Genomic DNA, 17,416 nt, shown 5'->3' with positions numbered 1-17,416 from the left:
CACAGGGGTCGAATATGCTGAAGTCTTTAAAACAATTTCATTGCAATAAACAAAAGGCCTTAGGAATTCTTAGGAACATACCTTTTACTTTGTAAACATTTTTAAATAAAAAGTCTAAAACTTTGATTTGGTGAAAAAATTAAAGCTGAATTTTTTTTTTAATTTTTAACATCTTCACTAGTAGTAAACTTTTTCTTTAAAAGCCCTCTGATATTAGTTTGAATCAGACATTTTATCATTGTCTGTACACAGTACTCCAAGAATTAGGCTCACCATCACTCTCTGCATCATTTAAAGATGTAAAAAGGTATCTAAGGTTACTCTCCAGAAATTTACTCATCTTGCACAAGTTTAGATTGAGATATTACATTCACATCTTATTTCATGTAATATTGGTATGAAATGTAAGCCAAGGCTACTATTAAATGCATATGCTCACCATCACTCTCTGCATCATTTAAAGATGTAAAAAGGTATCTAAGGTTACTCTCCAGAAATTTACTCATCTTGCACAAGTTTAGATTGAGATATTACATTCACATCTTATTTCATGTAATATTGGTATGAAATGTAAGCCAAGGCTACTATTAAATGCATATGGAAACACAGTAATATCTTTCCCTTATAAAAACTTTTTTTCTCTTCAATACCTAGGGTATATCAGTTTTATTGTTCAATTTTGCAGGGCTAATATTTCTCAGTTGTTGCGATTTAGTTTATGTGGGTTAAAATGTTTTGGTATGTCTGTCACATGTATCTATGTATAGAGACATTTAATTTAATATACATGTTTAGCGATTTGATCTACTGTAATGTTTGTTTATAATTTCAAGCTATCTGTAACGTGATTATAACAAATCCTTTGGGGTGATGCCAAATATTCATCTGCAGACCTTATCATACTGTTATCTTTTATGTGATCACTATCGAAACATCACTCTTTGAACTTTTCCGAGCTTAAAACAATTGTCTATAAAGTAGAAAATAATACATTTTATTAGAAAAACATGTTCAAGCACTTACAACATAATATATCCATGAAATAAATTTACATATGGCATCCATTTAAATCAGGTGTTCTGTCTAAATGACAGATCTACATATGTTCTTTGCATTTCTCATCTCTGGTGGAGATTGATTTATTTCCTTGAGTTCATCTATTTATTGTCAACAAATGCTCTGCTCTTAGGACAAGTGACGACTCTTGTTTGTGTATACAATCCACCCCTGTCCAGGAACGTGTTGCTGGCGGTGTCCTTTCTAGACAACAATAAACAGAATGGCTGGTTCATACTGATGTTGAAACCTTGAGCTTTTCAACTGTGATTGGGACGGTGATCCACCTCTGTTGAGGAGAGCTGTTTTCAAATTGAACACCTTAAGCTCTACTCCATCGATCACCTGGCTTGTTTCTTACTGTACACTGAGCTCTACTCCATCAATCACCTGGCTTGTTTCTTACTGTACACTGAGCTCTACTCCATCGATCACCTGGCTTGTTTCTTACTGTACACTGAGCTCTAATCCATCGATCACCTGGCTTGTTTCTTACTGTACACTGAGCTCTAATCCATCGATCACCTGGCTTGTTTCTTACTGTACACTGAGCTCTACTCCATCGATCACCTGGCTTGTTTCTTACTGTACACTGAGCTCTACTCCATCGATCACCTGGCTTGTTTCTTACTGTACACTGAGCTCTAATCCATCGATCACCTGGCTTGTTTCTTACTGTACACTGAGCTCTAATCCATCGATCACCTGGCTTGTTTCTTACTGTTCACTGAGCTCTAATCCATCGATCACCTGGCTTGTTTCTTACTGTACACTGAGCTCTACTCCATCGATCACCTGGCTTGTTTCTTACTGTACACTGAAGCCTTAAGTTTTCCACTAATTACCCGAAGGGTTAATCCACCACAAATCAGAAGGCTACTGTAATCCACCTCTAATCAACCAACTAACAAGGAACTCTCTAGTTCATCCTTAATCAGGAAGGTTGTTTCTTACTTTTCCTTTTTAAGCCTTTGGTTGGTCCAAACATCTTGAATGTTGTGCTGTGAAATTGAGATCAGAAATTATCAACTTGTTTTAAGTCAGACATGAACAACTTTGTTGATGTTTTCGACATACATATTACATAAGACTTCCTGTCATGGTGACAATTCTTGAGAAATGTTCTACATGTATGTCTAGGGAATTTAGTAATTCCATTGTAGTGAGTGAACTTTGACCAATAAAACAGTTGTCTCATCAAAATAATAGTTAGCTACTTTTGGCTGACTAATTAACACATCAGGGATTCAAAGTACATCATTGAGTATTCCAAGAATTGTATTCTCAGATCATTACAAAAAATAGCATTGTCAAAACTGAATTGCAAAAATATCCGATTTGGTGTTCCTGCCACTTAAATAGTGTTTGAAATATGGTCTGTTGATTGACAACTTTTGTGATACTAAGTTCCATGTGTTTGTTTTATAGATTTATATTGAAAATAATATAAATTATAAATCCACAATATACTTACTGACAAGTGGAACAAATTGGACTGAATGAACAATGGACTGAAAACAAAAATACAGTATGGTAGTATGAAAAAATGGTCAGATATTGGTAAGTCATATATTCTAATGCAACTGTACAGATAACTTCAAAACAGTTATTATGACAAGCATTTTTTTCAAGCGTGAGGTATTTTCTCTTGTACTGTCATTGTATTTTAGTCTCTACCAGTAAAAACAGTATACCTATATATTTACTATAGTAGGATATTTCATCTGTCTGTCTATTAATCCACTTGTCAATCACTTGTCACTTAATGCTGTACATTCATATATCATGACTTAATTGATGGTAATGTTGTTATCTCCCCTTATCTTATTCACTGAATTACTTCATAATGTAGTAATCATAATGTTAAAATAAAGTAATCACCTAACGATGGCCAAGACATGAAAACACCAGTGGAAAACAACTTCAAGCAACATTGACTTCATCAGTCATTTGATTAATCAATACAAGAATTATCTACATATCTTACAATACATATCCATTCAATAATAGAAACTTACTTGAGAGACATACAGAACAAACATAGCCAATATCAATAAGGTTACGATGACAGAAGCAGGCAGCTCGGTAATCCACCTGTGCCTTTGGTGGAAGGTTGACTTTGTGACGCTCGGTAGGGTCTGGCAGAAACACCCACTGGGAAGTAAATATAATATAAAATCAGTGAAAACCAGGTCAGGGTTAACATTTTCATGTGTGTGAAAATCATCCCATAAATTTGTTTGTAGTTTATAGCTTTACTATATAAGACACCATTTTATTCTATACGTAAGTAACAGTTTTATGATACTGTATTATGACAGCTGAAACAATTGTATCTAAACAATTTCAGAGTTTGTGATATCAAAAAAACATTACTCAAGATAGAAAAAGCCTTGTAGATTTGTTTGCTGGTTAAATTATTACATACCAGATATTGTAAATAGTAAATACAAAATATTATTAAATACAACTTCATGTATGTTTACATTATCAGTCTCAATAAGTCAAGACATTTTAGACTATTAGACAACATATGTTCATTAAATGTTAACATGACTGTCCCACCACTATAAGTTACAGTACAAAATGTACTGACAAGTTAATCACTGAGACTCACCAACAGATACTGAAGTAGACCAGCTACCTGTGGAATCTTGAGATATATTCCTCCAGTAATATCACATGCCTAGAAAACGTAAAACAAACTGACACTTTGAATGCTGTATCAATTATTTTCCACTGACGAAGATATATGAACTATCAGATAATTGTTAACTGTGGAAGTGTGATACTCTAAAACTGTTAATATGTATTATTATAGTATTAAAGTCAGATCTGTGCCCCATGGTGTAAAATGATCTTGTCTTTATAGTGCCTTTCATTTGATTCCACACAATTAATTCTAGAAAAATACATCTTATTTCTTGAGTCTGATCATCAATTAACATCACAGCTTTTTATAAATTACCTATAGCTTACTGTAAACTTTTTCAGGAGTCTATCTGTCCTTTCATAAATTTGCCCACAGTTAAGCAAGGATCATGAAATTGGGTGTACACATAAGGTCACATTAAGGGATGTGGAGTGTACCAAAATTCAGGGCCTTTGACCCCCACTATAAAAGAGTTACCTCCCTTCGTAAAAATTTCATGTCAAGAGCATAACTTTCCTTGCATATAAACTAGGATAACAAAACATGTACAATGTACATGTATATACATTAACCATACAGACAAAATATGCAATCGTAGCCAGAACACTGATGTATGTCTGTGAGATGATACCTAGACAGGGGAGGACTCACAAAGATGGAAAACCTGTCAATCAATCAATTGATTTTCGAATTCAGAACCTCCAGCCCCTTATTTACAGAGTGATTGCTCATTGTTAAAATCTTATGTCCCATAAAGTTGTTTTCGGGAACATTCATCAGTGTCACTGATACTCTTGTTTATCATTGGTGCTTTGAAATCATATTATGATAGTGACTCATTTACTCTTACACACCGTGGACCATATATTAGTCAGAAAACAAGAGACCCATATGGCCTGTATTGCTCACCTGAATCCTAAAGCCCATCAATGTTATACATGCCTATAGGTCAGGTATTCCAAATAGTTGCTGAGGCAAGATAAATGGGTAAATTTTTAAATCATTAGTCTGTCTCTTTTGATTTCCAGTAAGAGTTTATATAGCTATCAGGTTAGTATCTCAACTACGTCAAAAAATATGACCCAGAAATGATGTCCTTTGAGGTGTGCCACACCCAAGGGTCAATTCTTACATAACAAATATATTTATCTATTGATGTCAAGCAATTCCATATATATGGTTATTGGGTGGGTATTTAAACTGTTTCAGGGACAAACCATTTATAGAAAAATTGTCTCCCATATTCCCCTAAGGATGCTTCTGACCAAATTTATTCAAAATTCCCTCAGTGGTTCCTGTAGAAAAAGTTGAAAGTTCTACTACAATAGTCAGGAATAAGATCAACCAAAGAAAACTTGAAATTTTGTAAAATTGTCCACAAAAGATAAATGAACACTATATTTGAAAAATAGTGCATGTTATATATACCTCAACACAGGTAACTAGCTAAAGGACTTGCTTATGGAAACTCAATCTCCTCTAAGGGGAGATAATCAAACATCATACCTGCTGTAAAAGTCCAGAGTCATTATCCAGAACACAAGCATCTACTACAATGTTCTATTAACATAAAAAACATTATTAGGTAGTTATATCATAATATTCTGAGCTTTCCACTTACATTGTATAGTTTGATTAGTTAAGTAAGATTGTAATAATACGGTACAATGTATGTTCACTTGTCCTTAGGATGATTTACAACATTAAGTGTAATCTTCACTTGGTCAAGATCCTACATGTGTTTCACACCGCTTGATCAGAAAATACACCTAGGTTGCAAATTATAAACTTATATATATTCATATATCATTTTATTTCAAACTATTACAATATAATACTAATTTCATCTGGCAATTTAAAATATCTCCAGCATATGGTTCTTACATAAATAAGGTATATGATATAATAAACATAAGGTTGATATCTCTTTAAAATGTCTTCTCTTTTAGCATATTTTCCCTTTACTGGTTGTATACTTACTACAAGTCTTTATGAATAACTGATAGTCTACAAAGTTAAACCAGTTTTGAAAGCTTTGTTACCTGTTTCTGAGCTGTAAAGACAGCATTCATTAGATTCATATACTGTTCTGGATTGTCTTCAGATCCTTTAATAATCTGCATAGAAACAGGAAAATTGAAACATATATCTAATGTATCTATTTTAATCACCACACAGTCAAGTCACTACAACTTTTATTTTTTTGTTAAATGATGTCTTGATGACCTTGCAGCCTCTATGTAACATGTGAATTGGAATTATTTTAATTTTTCATTTAGTTTTGTCATACTGGTTATCAGTAATGATAATCATTAATATAATCTACTAGTGATTTTAACAATGTATCAAGGGAGATCACCCAGAAAAATGAAATCTCTTATTATCATTGAAAGTTCTAAAATAAGAAATGAAGGATGGCTTAGAAACAGAGAAACTGAATTTAAAAGAAAATAAGAATCGTTTTCAAAATGTTTACCAGAATTCTTGAGGACAGTTGCTCTCCAGGAGTGACCTCCTTTTCAGATCTGTGTATGTCTGTTTAATGTCAAGGTCCCTATAACCAACTTACAGGTAATACACACTGATCACTTTTCTTGCACATTGCATACACTACAATATTAGTATTTTGAGCAAGTTTAAATTGTATGCTGAAGTCACATGACTGAAACAATTATTGTAGAATAAAGTCACTTTTTTTTTCTTTCCTATATTAAAAAAAAAATCCCATATTTTCAATGTCAGTTCAAAGAATCAAAGAACACAGTCTTCTATTCATATAAAAAAAGATATGAAAATATAATGAAAGAGTGATCAGAATTTAAAATGGTTGTTTTGCCACAAGGATACAACACAATGCCATGGCTAGAGCTCCAGCCAGTACTGTATCTGGGTACAACTGACTAGATCCTCCTGGAAATAAATAATGATATATATGTATGTACATAGTAGAAATAAATATTGATATCTCTATAGATAATATTATTATTATTACATTCTTAATGGCCCATCAACACATAAAAGGTCATTAGGGCCATCAAACAGTAAAACACACAGCGGTCCAAAATATAGATAACAAAAATAAATACTGATATCTATATAGATAATAGAAATAAATACTGATATCTATATAGATAATAGAAATAAATACTGATATCTATATAGATAATAGAAATAAATACTGATATCTATATAGATAATAGAAATAAATCCTGATATCTATATATAGATAATAGAAATAAATACTGATATCTATATATAGATAGTAGAAATAAATCCTGATATCTATATATAGATAATAGAAATAAATACTGATATCTATATAGATAATAGAAATAAATATTGATATCTATATAGTACATTATAGAAATAAAAATGATATCTACATTGTAGATGTAGATGATAAAAGTAAAGCTATTCAATATACATGTATATATATATACATATCATGGAACAAAAATCTTCTTATTTGTGAATTATTACCACCCAAAAAATTTCTGAAATGCATCTTTTTTGTTTGTATTTTGCCCAGTCAAGACAGACCTGGAATTTGGTAAAGGCACCCAATAAGGGCAAATCCAGGGAACAAATACCCAGTCAGCACAGAACCTGAGATCTAGTAAACGTTCCCAATCAGGACAAAATCATTCTCAATCGAGACAGGTCCTGGGAACTTGTACACATTGATAGTAGGACATTTCCAATGACCAAATTATATCAAACTGGTATCCCTTTGCTATCTACTGTTAGTGATTTCAAAAATTGATAATGACATTTTGTTATTTTTGTAGAACTACTGGGTATGGGGAAAAACCAACTTCTACACAGTAACATTATATGACCAGTACAAATACACCCAGACAAAACTAAACAATATACCATTGATGACTAACTCCCGGGCTTGATTCTTGATCTGGTTGTTTACCAATCCAAACAGCTCATACTTCCCATCACTATGGGAAGCTTCATCTGCAGTGTTTATGGAGGATTTTTCACCTTGGTCTTTCTTTGGATACAGGAATATACTGGAAAAAAATTAAGAAAATAAAAACATAATTTGAAGGAAGCAATAAATTAACAATTACAGTGTGGTGTAGAGGGGACACAGTAAATAGTTACTAATAGCAGTGTGGTGTAGAGGGGACACAGTAAACTGTTCCTAATAACAGTGTGGTGTAGACGGGATACAGTAAACTGTTACTAATAGCAGTGTGGTGTAGAGGGGATACAGTAAACTGTTACTAATAGCAGTGTGGTGTAAAGGGGATACAGTAAACTGTTACTAATAACAGTGTGGTGTAGAGGGGTCACAGTAAACTGTTACTTATAGCAGTGTGGTGTAGAGGGGACACAGTAAACTGTTACTAATAGCAGTGTGGTGTAGAGGGGTCACAGTTAACTGTTACTAATAGCAGTGTGGTGTAGAGGGGTCACAGTAAACTGTTACTAATAGCAGTGTGGTGTAGAGGGGACACAGTAAACTGTTACTAATAGCAGTGTGGTGTAGAGGGGACACAGTTAACTGTTACTAATAGCAGTTTGGTGTAGAGCGGTCAAAGTAAACTGTTACTAATAGCAGTTTGGTGTAGAGGGGTCACAGTTAACTGTTACAAATAGCAGTTTGGTGTAGAGGGGTCAAAGTAAACAAGTTATTCATTATGAAATCCATTTCTTGTATCTGCTAAAATGTGTTACCTTCTTAAGACTTTTTTTTTACTTTTTTAATTCTTTTATTGCAAGAAAATTTTGAGAATATTTTCAGATGTAACTTTAATTCTTATCAGTTTCCTTGAAATAATAATTTGTTATTGCAGGGTCTGTTTTCTATTTCTCAGAGAAAACCCCTATTTCTAGGTATTAGTTGATAATGGTTGCTGACTGACCTTTTGTCTGTATGAGCTGCTATCACTGCCAGTTTGTTTCTATGGCTCATCATCAGATGGGAGTTGGCAAATACCATCAGACACTCCAGGCACTGTGACAGACTCAACTATAAAACACATAAAATAAGATATTACAATGTGTTTCACAACGTGAAAACAGAGAGTACAACCTGGAGTATTTACTTGTACAGTGGAACCCACTTATTATGACGTCAGGTAATACATCCCACTTGCAATATTTATTTTGTGTACAAAATATTCCTATATAAATTAAGTTTAAAAAAATATATTTCTGATGACATGTATAGTCCTTCATAATAATGGATATTTTTCTGCTTCAAACTGAGTTTCATAATCTATAACCCCAGTCAAGTGTTGGTATTCTAACAATACTAAATATTTGCTCATTATTGTCTGAGGTTCCAACAGGTAGCCATACAAATTGTTTTGCCCACAGTTATTCCAAACATTGTGTGAAATTGTATTTTCTATTCATATTACATGTTCGTATTCAACAAAACAAAATTTGGCATTATTGTGTCCCATTCAAATGCAGACAACACATATATGTAATGTGATGTGAATTCTGAAGAGAAAGGCACAATTCCTGGTTCAATGCAGGTTTTGACAGCTAGTTATAAACAATTCAAAATTTTAGTTGTTCACCTGAGAAATCAAATTGTGAAGCATTAGATCCATTTCTGTCTAAACAACTATTAAGCCACACATATGACAGCTAAACACTTCTGCTGTGCTAGTGTGACTTCTTATATATTTACAGCTGAAAACAGAATGTTGAGTAAAAACAAAAAAGTCAAGAATTTCTTCTTTAACTTTCAGGAAATTCTATTATACTTTCTCAATTTATGCAGGCACAGCCTGCTCTATCAAACAAGAAAGTCACAAAAAATTAGTAGGAAATAGAATTGCTTTAATTTTACATACATAATAAAGTATAGAAAGATCTGTTTCCTGTCAGCTTCATTTAAACTTTACCTGATTTTGGCCTGAATCCCTGGAGTCTGCTTGTCCCCACCATACTGGGTTAGTGTCCAGGATAATTACCAACTGACTGCTCACACTGCTTTCTGATACCAGCAACAGATAAGAATATACATAAAAATTTTAATTTAAGACTTGTACCTCTTGTTTTTAAGGACTTCCCTAAGCCAACACAAATACATTGTTATGGGTACACTGTATTCCCAGTTTCTAAATTATACAAGGAGGAACACAAACAGGAACCTAAAATCTAATATTTTTATACTTCTTATTTACATATCAGATGTCAATAGGTTCCCTGGCAGTTGATTTCACTACATTTTTGCTCTAGACTACAGACAAAAAATCGATGTTGGCCCTAGCCCTTGACATGTATCAATTCTTTTAAACCCTAAAATCTGCAAAAAAAAAAAAAATCATGTTTTCTCAAACCCATCGGTAAAAACTCATTTTAGGGACCTGAAAACCTTGTTTCTAAATCTCTGCACCAGGTATCAATAATCCAATCTGTTACAAACAGTAACAAAGAAAATATACACAAGGAAAATTGACAACTTCTTAGAAACATGAAATTCAAAACATCAATGCTTTTAAACATTTCTTATTCTCTTACTTATACCCTGTTGAACATTCAAGATTACAATGTATGCTGATATCATATAGATGACTTGAAGAATCATTTTCATAGCACACAAGATAGTTATTAATCTAAGAAAGTTGAGAATTGTCCAATCTGTGTGCAGCATGTAGATAAAAATGACAAACTGAAACATGGATCAATTATTTCCCTCACTTTTTATAAAGCCAGATGGAGTTCAAATGTTCAAGGACTCCAGACAGTACATTACACACAAGACAGATACAAAAAGTTGATAGAACATCCGAATAATTCAAACTAGTGTGGAAAGGATACCTTGGAGAACAATGGGTATGGAATGAATAATCTTATCATTATTCTTATGTTATAGAACAGGGTAAACACATTTCATGCAAGTGTGACTTCCAAAATAGAATCAAAACATCGTTTCCAGCATGGTAAACAAATGCAACGCTGACGTTACCATCTGGGGCAAAGAAACATTCTCTGACAACTGATTAAAAGAGAACAAAGTCCATGATTATCACTGATTATACAAGCTACACGAACTTGCTACTTATATCCTTTTATATACATTGTACTATATTTACAATAATTGTCTATTTTTGTGCATTCTCTCGAATGGGATGCTGTTCTTTGCACCTACGCACATTGTATATTGATACTCAAAGACTCCACTGTTCAACAATAATATACATTCAAGCTTAGGTTTCAACTGAAGCCGAGCACCGTATATTCCCTATCACCCCTCTGTTTTTAATTTATAACGAGAGGAAAGACAGAACTCTACTGGATCCTTATATTAGCTAAAATAATGTACCACTAACAATGATACAATTTTTTCAGCGAACCCGGTGCTGACGCAGACGATTTCTCTTGAGCACACTGCTTTCCTCTTATGACATTACTAACGATTGTACAGCTGTTGTACTTCTGACATATTCTTACCCGTCATTTTACAAATGTCGAAGCTAATAAGCAGTGTATTCACAGAACAAATACCCAAGATCGATCACGCCGGTTTGTTGACTTCCGCCATCTTTATTGACAGGCCGAACATTACTTGTTAAGCGAGCGTTGATTGGATGAAATCTTTAGAGTAAAAATCTCAAGAAAAATACCAATATGTTAACATAATCATAATTTAAGCTCAAATTCCATGAAATTAGGGCAAAATATGAACAAAAGAAAGAGAAAGCTTTACACGGAGACTCTTGAAATGGTACAAGGAGAATAAGACCAGGTGTCCCGGAAAAGTAAGCGTTTACTATATCGACGACATCCGCATTGTAAACATTGGTCAGTTCAAGTAAGTAATGTCAGCTGTCATATGGGAATGAGCTATACAACAACGGAACCAACAGACAAACTATCGAGCATCAAATACCTCCAGCTTCATGTCACACAAAGAAATATAGTATATTTCTGAAAGAGATCACTATGGCGACCATCAAATTTCCCAATAATTTTCATCAATGTGCATCTTTTGAATACTTTTGTTACGAGTTTGTTAGTCAGTTGACGACTTCTTTCACGAAAATCGTGACAATGGGAACAGGCCCTTGAATATCAAATACCATAGGTTGGAGATGCAGGAATATAGTTATCCAGAAATGGAACATTCAAAATAGGGTAATTGAAAGCATTACCTTACATACATCTTGATGGAAAGTTGTCCGTGTTGGTTTCGTTGTAGAAAAAGATCAAGATAAGTAGCTAATATAAAAGAGTCTGCTGTATCTTTGATTTCCAGTGCTAGTGGATATATACGATGAACTTAGTCAATAAATATACAGAAAGGCAGAGGTTCCTGAGTGTGTGATTTTCGGAAAGACACGAGAACCAAACCTCTATAAGGAAGGAAAAAGACAGAAGTGGGCCTATAGTATTACTCTTTGTTAATCTTAACATGTTTTTTATTTACATCTGTTATAACAGTTAAAAGAAGGAATTGCCACAAATTGTCAACTTATTCAAAGTTCCTTTCCAAGTTTAATAAATAATTTCAGTTAAGCTGAGAGCTACTGTCCATGGGTATTGGAGAGAGAGAAAGAGAGAGAGAAAGAGAGAGAAAAAGAGAGAAAGAGAGAGAGAGAAGTTTGAGGACAAGTGGTGTGACTGAGGCATTAGTACATCTTTGCTAAAGACAGATATATTCATTAGGATCCATTATTCTCTCATATATTTGAACCAAGATTATTCTCGACTTGGGTACATGTATGAATTTAGATATGTTCAATGCTTGTTAGCATCATTAGCTGTTTTGTTACCAGCTCAGTTCTCATGGTAAAAATGCATCTTTCTAAAATTATTGATGAAGCAGATGCTTGCATTTAAAATTCCCATTTCTGATCTCTACAAAACAATATTTGCACAAATCCATCCTGCATTTTTAGCACAATCCAATTCTGCATTTTGTGGCTTATAGGAGCTTATCAATTGTAATACATATTTATATGGTTTTCGTTGGTGAAAGCTGCCATAAGCAGTCCATTAATTTTATTTCACACAACACAAAAAGAACTTTCTTTATATTTACACATAAAGTCATACTGGCAGCATATGATTTTAAAGGAAAGCTTGTTTTTATTTAAACTGAGAAAGTACAATATATGGATAATCTGTAAGAATATGTAGGACTCTTAATGGTAAAATTCTGAGGTATTGACATTGATGACAGATTTAATAAGTGGATAGTTCATGTAAATTTTTATTGGTATTACAAATATTATAGCAAGTTATAACCTGTGTGGATCTTTAGTGTACTTCATTTTGTTAAGTGTTGTGCAATAAACAACAGATATGTATATTGTCAATTAATAATGATAGACAATTTGAATTGTGATCTCTGTCCTTGTATGGACTTAACACTAAAACTTTTACTTTGACATTCATTAAAAACATTTACCATATTGATCAGCATTGTGAAAACCAGTGGCTTTATCTTGTAACACTTTTAGAAGAAATGCAAAGCGATTTGAGGTTCAATTTATGTAATGTTAAGCATCCAATGTTTGCGTCTTTCATTTTAACACAATAGGCCTCTCAGTACTTTGATTAACCTGGTATATGATAAATCATATGTACAATTTGATCAATTAAAATTGTCTTTGGTAAGTATTTCTACTGGTGGTTAAACCTGTAATTTTCACTCTATATATTTTTTAAAATTAAAAAACCGTTACCTGTGGTACAGACCAATTACAGGGGCGTAATCTTATTTACCAAATTCAGTTTGGAAGGGAGATAACTAAGAAGTCAATATTCGTGTGATGTTTAAAAAAAACAACCAACTCTGTTGTATATATTTTGTGATTTATTTGAAGCGTATTGCAACAGCTCTGCTGAGAGGCTCAAATGATGAGTATACAGAAAGAGCGAAGGTTTGTTTACATATAATATGTATGTGTCTAGTGGTACACAATATAATATATACAACAAAAGTACATTCAGTACAAATCCGGCCAGGATATATACTTTAGTCTTTGGAAAGTGAAATTTACAATATTCTTTTATGGTATAATCAAGTACATTGTAACAAAAATACATTTCACATAGAAGTTTAAATATTATGATACCATATAAATCCATGTATATACTGTACGTAGTTTAAAAAATGTGCGACATGGGGCACCAGTCCCACAGCATAAGCATGCCTTTATTTTTCCACTGATATGGGGCGTACCTGTCTATTTCCACCACTATGGGTAGTATATTTTGTCTGTGTATTTTTGTCTTGCCTTAATAAGGCTTGTTTTCTTTCTCCCTACTTCATATTATTAACACAATTGTTGAACATTATCCAGGCATTTTTTTTTCTATGAAAATAAAATTCTCCACACATTCAAAAGATCAATCATTTAATCAAAGTATCAAAAGGATATACATGTAATTGTATATGTCTTTATCTATTTATTCAATCATATTTCTTATGGGAGAAGGAAAAGATGATCATCGCAACACGAAGTGAAACTGAACATAAAGGTTCAAATCAGGATATTTTCTGATAGCTGACTTTGCTTTAAATTGTATTTTCATAATACAGAGTTATCTGCTCTTGTGATTTGTTTATGAGAGTAACGTCATGAAAAAACAACATAATTTTCTGAAGAAAACTAATGACTTAACAATCAACACCTGTGTACAAGAGCAGATAACTGTGTTACAAAAAAACATAATGTAGTAGGAAAAACTTCTGTAAAAACCAAACTCTTCAAACCATATAGCCTTATACACAGAATAATTAAATTTCCATTTCAAGAGAAACTGTATAATGACAATTTGTTTTGGTTATGATATAGATTTATCATTAACTCATAATGCATAATATTTGGTTGTCCATGGTTAGTCCACATTTTCAGTGTTGGCATGGAAACCAGTTTGTCAATATCACAAACAAGGCACAAATCCAACAACACCTTAACAACACAATGTCAAACATGAAATGGAGGCATTGGTAGTTTTGTGTCAATGATTTAAACAAAAAACTCATAAAAAAAGAATTTGTAATCGATTGTAAACAAGAAACCTGTCCATGGCAGACATGGTCTTTTCACAAAAGTAATTAATGTTGAAAGGAAAATAAAAATTTTCTGCAAAATTTTGTATCATTTCATCAATTTAATTGGACAAGAGGTTGTGTACATTCTTTCATTAATGTATTGTCTGAAATTGACCCAAAAAAGTTCAAATATGTGAAATACCAACAAACACTTTATCAGCATTACAACATAACAGTACAATCATAAGATTTACAAGAAAATAATTATTTTCACCTGTATAGAAATAAATTATCACATAAAAATATATAATAATAATCAGATGCACCTTGCAACCCTGAATTACCAACATGGACTGTCTTATCAAGAAATAGGGACAGTTTAAAGTAAGGTGGCAGGGGAGACAAGGTAGATCATCCACATGCAAAACTATAGCACAGACAAAAAAAAAAAGTAATGCTCTAAATGTGTTAAACAATAATAAAAATAATAAACCAATGATGGCTTAATAGAAAAAATACCAAACCAGGTGAAATATTCTTTTAAATTCAATGTCTAAAATCAGTGACATGTTGCATATACCCATAGCGACATCAGTTTTTGTTAAACAAATCATTACGGATGTTCCTCTACCAGTAAACTCTTGTGATATCCATGCCTATAAACAAATTAGCCAACAAGTGGAATTCCTAGAAATTTAAAAGTGAAGACTAAAGATAGTTAGATAGTATATCAAGCTCTTTTTAATTTATTTTAATATTACAGTTTCAGTCAAGTCCTTATTTCTCTACATACAGTAGGAAAGTGTTTCCTCTATTACATAAAAGCTCAGCAGTAAATAAACATAGTTCTCATAAATCAACCTATCCCACCTAGCAACGGACATGGGCCAAAGTGTCCTTAGTCATATGACACTCTGCAACAGTCTATGGATCAACATGAATTGGAGCTGAGTGTCCTGCAGTAGACAAACTCAAGAAGAGTGTCTAGTGATACACACACAGTGCAGGAGTCCAGCAGTAGAAATTTGTTCGGTGCAGAAGTAACTGCAGCAGTTGCTGGAAGACTGGTATATATCACTGAGGGTGTATTTCTCAAATCACCCGAAGAATTACTGATCATATAACTCTGAAGTAAAATTCTATGTAATTTTTTAAATACACTCTATCAATCTTTTAATACATTCCAATTAAAAAATCAGCCGAAAAGTTTAACAAAACATGGATGACAGTAGGGCTTGTCGTTCTGTTCCTTGAATGTTCCCTTATTGAGCTGTTTTAAACAGAAAGCACAAACGAAATGCTCTGGGTGAAATTTCTTGAACATGGCTGTGATACAACGACCAGTGATTGGCTTCTGGCAGCTGGCACAAAGTGAACCACGCTTTAAGTGGTAGTGGGTTTCACAATAAGGCTGACCTTCATGGTCGAAGAAGCTCCGCCCTCCAAAGGACATGTGACATTCCTGCAAAATGACAAAATGGGACATATTGTTTGGTTGGTTATGCAATAGCTACTTACTTCCATAAAATACTAATTTTGGAAAGGTACAGTCAAATTGGTTTTTATAGATATTTTCATTATCAAGCATTTTTGGTCAATTCCCAGAATACTACTTTTTTGTTTGTTTTCTTGTTGGAATGGCACTATGCCAGGATTCAGAATACTATATATTTTTAATGTTACTTTTAGTTTTACTTTAGTTAATATTGCTGAAATTTATCAATGGACATGCATTCTTTAGCTTTTTCCTGACATATCTTTCATGTTTACTTCAATGAAATTGACAATAAAATCTACATAGAAATAAATATGACAAGATTTGAAGAAGACATGATCACTGACCCTGCATACAAAACATTCTGGGTGCCAGTGTCGACTCAGGGCAGAGATATAGTTATCCAGGATTGGATTTCCACACCCTCCACAGCGAGGAGCAAACATCTCAAGATAGTCCTGTCTGTAAACAGAATCAATATACTATGTATTTCTATCTATAAAACAAAGAAGAATTACTCGCATACAAACAATGTGCAAGTTATAGTAGTCCAATACAACAATGTTTTACTTTTGTACAACAAACAATGTGCAAGTTATAGTAGTCCATTAAAACAATGTTTTACTTTTGTACAACAAACAATGTACAAGTTATAGTAGTCCATTACAACAATGTTTTACTTTTGTACAACAAACAATGTGCAAGTTAAAGTAGTCCAATACAACAATGTTTTACTTTTGTACAACAAACAATGTGCAAGTTATAGTAGTCCATTACAACAATGTTTTACTTTTGTACAACAAAATACTTCGTATGACTTTTAAACAATGTGTGACTTCTAAACAATGAGTGACTTCTAAACAACAAGATATGTATATATTTACAGTTATGTGTAATTTACAATACTTTTATAATAAATACAGCACTGCTAGCATAGCTTGCCTTTACTCCATTTTACTGACAAATGAAAGTCCTTTACAGTACTTAATTCATACTATAATATCAACTACACCATGACACATACCTGCAATAAGCATTGTTGTCCTTTTCATGGAAACCTTCTTCTCCAAATGGTCGTCCACAACGGGCACAGAAAAAGTGTTCCGGATGCCAGGTCTTGCCAATGGCTGTCACACATTTCTGCAATGATTTTACCAGTTAAACAAACCATACACTGTTTTTTTTTCTAAAAATTAAAGTGCTCTAATACATTACTATCTGACTGTTATCA

General features: G+C 33.0%; 2 protein-coding genes across 3 annotated transcripts in view; both read right to left on the bottom strand.

Moving 5' to 3' along the window:
• Positions 1-978: 978 nt before the first annotated feature.
• Positions 979-11,200, bottom strand: LOC132548043 (general transcription factor IIH subunit 3-like). The gene is made up of 12 exons (XM_060211865.1): positions 11,138-11,200; positions 9,586-9,677; positions 8,590-8,696; positions 7,586-7,731; positions 6,557-6,619; positions 6,186-6,244; positions 5,752-5,826; positions 5,216-5,269; positions 3,674-3,742; positions 3,075-3,210; positions 2,531-2,567; positions 979-2,057 (listed from the first exon to the last, which is right to left on the bottom strand). Exons 1-12 carry the CDS (start codon positions 11,142-11,144, stop codon positions 1,991-1,993), a joined length of 912 nt encoding a protein of 303 aa, XP_060067848.1. The 5' UTR covers positions 11,145-11,200; the 3' UTR covers positions 979-1,990.
• A 2,287-nt stretch (positions 11,201-13,487) lies between these two features.
• LOC132548104 (paxillin-like) overlaps positions 13,488-17,416 on the bottom strand; it is a 69,957-nt gene continuing 66,028 nt past the window's right edge. For both annotated transcript variants that reach the window (XM_060211930.1, XM_060211931.1), the window contains exons 8-10: positions 17,210-17,325; positions 16,533-16,647; positions 13,488-16,152 (exon numbers count right to left, since the gene is read on the bottom strand). In XM_060211930.1, coding sequence (XP_060067913.1) covers positions 15,886-16,152; positions 16,533-16,647; positions 17,210-17,325 — 498 coding nt within the window. In that variant the 3' untranslated portion in view covers positions 13,488-15,885. The remainder of the gene's footprint in view (positions 16,153-16,532; positions 16,648-17,209; positions 17,326-17,416) is intronic.

This window comes from Ylistrum balloti, unplaced genomic scaffold (assembly GCF_031769215.1).
Source record: "Ylistrum balloti isolate Yb309-2 unplaced genomic scaffold, AGI_CSIRO_Ybal_v1 Utg370000, whole genome shotgun sequence".
Taxonomy (NCBI): Eukaryota; Metazoa; Mollusca; class Bivalvia; order Pectinida; family Pectinidae; genus Ylistrum; species Ylistrum balloti.
Note: the sequence above shows the minus strand (reverse complement) of the source record. Positions and strands in the feature narration are given on the sequence as shown.